The 4,119-nt window shown below is 40.2% G+C and overlaps 1 protein-coding gene across 1 annotated transcript in view; it reads left to right on the top strand.

Moving 5' to 3' along the window:
• Prr11 (proline rich 11) overlaps positions 1 to 4,119 on the top strand; it is a 28,329-nt gene that overhangs the window by 910 nt on the left and 23,300 nt on the right. The window contains exons 2-3 of the mRNA XM_023703159.1: positions 1,154 to 1,252; positions 3,112 to 3,224. Of these exons, the coding sequence (XP_023558927.1) occupies positions 1,154 to 1,252; positions 3,112 to 3,224 (212 nt within the window). The remainder of the gene's footprint in view (positions 1 to 1,153; positions 1,253 to 3,111; positions 3,225 to 4,119) is intronic.

Below are 4,119 nucleotides of genomic sequence, written 5' to 3'. Positions count from 1 at the left end.
ATAAATAAATAAATAAAATAGCTAAATTAAAGCCAGGTAAGAGCTGAGGAGATAGCTCAGTAGAATAAGTACTTGCCTGGCAAGTACAGGGTCCTGAATTCAATCCCCAGTACAAAAAAAAAAAAAAGGCCAGGCAACTTGATGTGTGCCTGTAATCCCAGCTATTTGGAAGACTAAGGCAGGAAGATTTCAAGTTCTGGGGCTGTGTAACCAAGTCAGTGCAATCCTGTCTCAAAATTTAAATGAAGCAGAAAAGGGGGCAGTATCCATGTTAGAAAAGTAGCTCATGGTGGAGAATTTGCCCAGCGTGCAGGAAGCCCTGAGTTCAATTCCTGGAACCAAAAACATCCCAAGCCTTTTGTTACATTTGCTGTAATGCACACCTCTCTGACTATATTTACTAGCTCTGTGGGAACCAGGTTATCCTCTTTCTAAGTCACTCACGCAGGAGTGCACATCAATCTGAGCAACTCCTTTAACTCCCGTGGAAGATCCACTTTTTCTTTTTTTTTTTTTCAGTTGTTTTGAGACAAGGTCTTGCTGTGTAGCCCAGGCTGGCCTTGAACAGGGTGCTGCTTCTGCCTCAGCCTCGAAAGTGCTGAGATAATAGACACACACCACCGTATCTGGCTGAGAATTTGCATTCTTATCCTTTTTTTTTTTTTTGGCAGAACCGGGGATTGAACTCAGGCCCTTGCACTTGCCAGGGAAGCGCTTATTCAACTGAGCCATCTCCCCAGCCCCAAAGAGCTTGCATTCTTGTAGGAAACTAGTCCATCTACTTACTATCAAGTCTTACATTTTGATAATTTTCAGTATCACTGGGTACTAAAAACAGGATTATTCTTGCTTGAGTGGATTTTGGTCAGCTCTAAGGGTAAATAAAAGTTAACTTTTAACTCTAAATCTTTAAAAGTTAGAATTGGATTTGCACTTCAGCAGATGTCCTGGTTCCAGTTTAAATTCTAATTTCTGGGCTGGGCATGGTAGAACATGCCAATTATCCCAGCATGCCTGGAATCCCAGCACTCAGGAGGCTGAGGCAGAAGGATTGCTTATTGATTTGAGTCTAGCCTGGGCTATATGTTAAGACTGAACTATATAGGGAGACTCTGTCTCAAAAAAGAATTCTAATTTCTCCATGTATTTTAAGGTTGAAGCATTAAGAAAAGATGGACCCATGCAGATAACAGTTAAAGATCTACTGACTGTGAAATTAAGGAAGACACAGTGTGCTGATGAAAGGAGGAAGGTAAAATGTCATTGACCACCTTCATGATCTTCTTGCTTTTTTTTTTAAATGCGTTTAGTACAGGGTCTACAGGGTCTCATTACACAGATCGGACTTGTAGTGTCCTCCTGTTTTCAGCCTCCCAAGCGCTGGGATTACAGGCATGCTTCTCAGTGCACCCCAGGGGCTGGGCCAGCACGGCACGCCAGGGATCAAACCCCAGTCCCTGCACCTGCCTAAGCAGGCACTTTAGTCCACTGAGCTATCTGGCCAGCCCTGGTCTTCTTGCTTTTAGCCTAGTTCTTCATTGTGGAAAATAAGCATATAATTTATGTATGGAAGTCAACTCAAATTCAATATTTGATGTTTTATTTTAGTAGTTTTGGATCGCCTAATGTGAAATGTACAGATCCCAACGTTAGTTCATTCATTCTTTTTTTCTTTTTTTTTCTTTTTCTTTTTTTTGTGTGCAGGGCCTTACTACACAGTTCAGACTCATAGAGATCCTCCTGTTTTCTGCCTTCCTAGTGCTGGGATTATAGGCATGTGCCATCATGCCTGGACTCCATTACTGGCCCAACATGCCTGGGGGCGGGGCCAGCACAGCATGCAGTGCCAAAGATAGAACCCTGGCCCCTGCGCTTACCTAAGCAAGTGTTTATTCTGCTGAGGTATCTCTCCGGCCCTTCTTCTTTTTTTATTTTATGAAATAATAGTTTCCTAAGATATTAGTAAGACAATAACAATAGTTTAATACACTATGTATCATTATCTTCAAAGTAGTTATTCACACCATAGGAATAGGACAAAAAGATAGTTTACCAAAAAGAAGAAAAAAGCCAGGTGTGGTGGCACATGCCTGTGATCCAGTACTCGGGAGGCTGAGGCAGGCAGATCATCATGAGTTTGAGGCCAGCTTGGCCTTACCAATTGAGCTCAAGGACAGCCTGAACTGTACATTGAGACCCTGTCTCAGAAAAACAAAACAGATATGGGGGGAAGCAAACAGAAAATAAGAAAAAAGGTTCTTTTTGATGAACTAAGATAAACTAGTAGTATAAATGAAATAAATTAGCATATACATAAAACATTTTTTAAACAATGGAATATGTAATTTGGGGAAGTGTTTTAATTTCTCCCTATTTTCTGTTTATTTTTCTTCTATTTTGCTCTTCATTTGTATATATATTTCATATAGAAGAGAAGCCAGGGGCTGGGGAGATGGCTCAGTGGAATAAGCACTTCCCTGGCAAGTGCAAGGGCCTGAGTTCAATCCCTGGTTCCACCAAAAAAAAAAAAGAAGAAGAAGAGAAGCCAAGGGATACTTAAGTGTATGTCTTTGATTCAACTCACTTGATATGTTCTGAAGTTGTATCCATTTACCTGTAAATGCTTCAAATTTATCTTTTTATGACAGTATAGTACTCCATTATGTATAAATACCACATTTTTCTTGTTCATTCATCTCTCCAAAATTATTTCAACAGACTTTATCTACCAACCATTAGTCTGAAGAAGTAGAAACATGCTTTGAAATTTTGGAATAAAAATCATATTTCAAGCCAGCCAGAGAGCTCAGTGGACTAAAGCGCCTGCTTAGGCAGAGTTCAGCATGGCTAGAGTTTGATCCCCAGCATGCTGTGCCGGTCCTATCCCCCGGGGCATGATTGAGATTGGGCGTGGTGGCACACACCTGTGATCCCAGCGCTTAGGAGGCTGAAAACAGGAGAATCACTACGAGTCCTATCTATGTAGTGAGACCCTGTAGACCCTGTACTAAATACATTTTTTAAAAAGTCATATTTAATGTTTGAGCACATTTAAATTTTGAATGATATTTTAACATATGTTTTTAATAATGTCTCACTTTATGATTAAAGCCTGTAGCATCACCGAAAGCACGGAATCCACTAGTTACTCTTTCTGACCTGCAACGTGTTACCCTGAAACCTAACTCCGAAGTGTTATCAAGACGAGTTACAAATGTCTTAATGTAAGAAACTACACAGTGTTATTACTGCTACTTAAAAGAATGATTTTGTTTTAGCTTATATCTATCTTTAAAAGGCATATATGCTCATTATAGAATAATTTAAATATATAGAAATTATAGAAAACTCTCTGCCTGTCTTTCTTTCTTTCTTTCTTTCTTTCTTTCTTTCTTTCTTTCTTTCTTTCTTTCTTTTTTCTTTCTTTTTGATATGGGGTCCATTTCAGGCCAGACTTGAACTCACTATGTAGCCCAGGCTGACCTCAAATGCATGGTGATCCCTATGCCTCAGCCTCCCAGCTAAAATTATCTAGATAATTCAGGCAAAATTTAACTTTGAGGGACTGGGGAGATACCTCAGCAGTCTAAGCACCTGCCTGGCAAGCACAAGGACCAGGGTTCAATCCCTGGTACCACATGCCATACCCACCCTGGAGCCCTGGGCATGCCATGCTGGCCACCAAAGCCAAGCATAGTGGCACATGCCTGTAATCTTAGCACTGGGGTGGCTGAGACAGGAGGATCACTAGTCTAAGCTGCATAGTGAAACCCTGTATCAAATAAATAAATGATTAAAAAAAAATTTAACTTTGAGCAACTCTTTCAACTTCTATGTTACTCAGAATCCTATTATTGAATATGACCACAGCTAACATACTACTTATCTTTCAATTTTTTTTTTTTTTTTCAGGAACCAGAGATTGAATTCAGGCCCTTGCGCTTGGCAGGGAAGCACTTACCTTTTTTTCTGGACATATAATACACTCTGGCTTTTACTTCACACTGCTGACTATCATATGATATGCTATTGATTGGGCTGGGGAGATAGCTCAGCAGCCCCTGCCTGGCAGGTTCAAGGCTTGATTCTTAGCACTAGAAAAATAAACAAGCATATATA

This window comes from Octodon degus, unplaced genomic scaffold (genome assembly GCF_000260255.1).
Source record: "Octodon degus isolate 3935 unplaced genomic scaffold, OctDeg1.0 scaffold00164, whole genome shotgun sequence".
NCBI classification, from domain to species: Eukaryota; Metazoa; Chordata; class Mammalia; order Rodentia; family Octodontidae; genus Octodon; species Octodon degus.
This window is presented reverse-complemented; position numbering and strand designations above follow the sequence as displayed.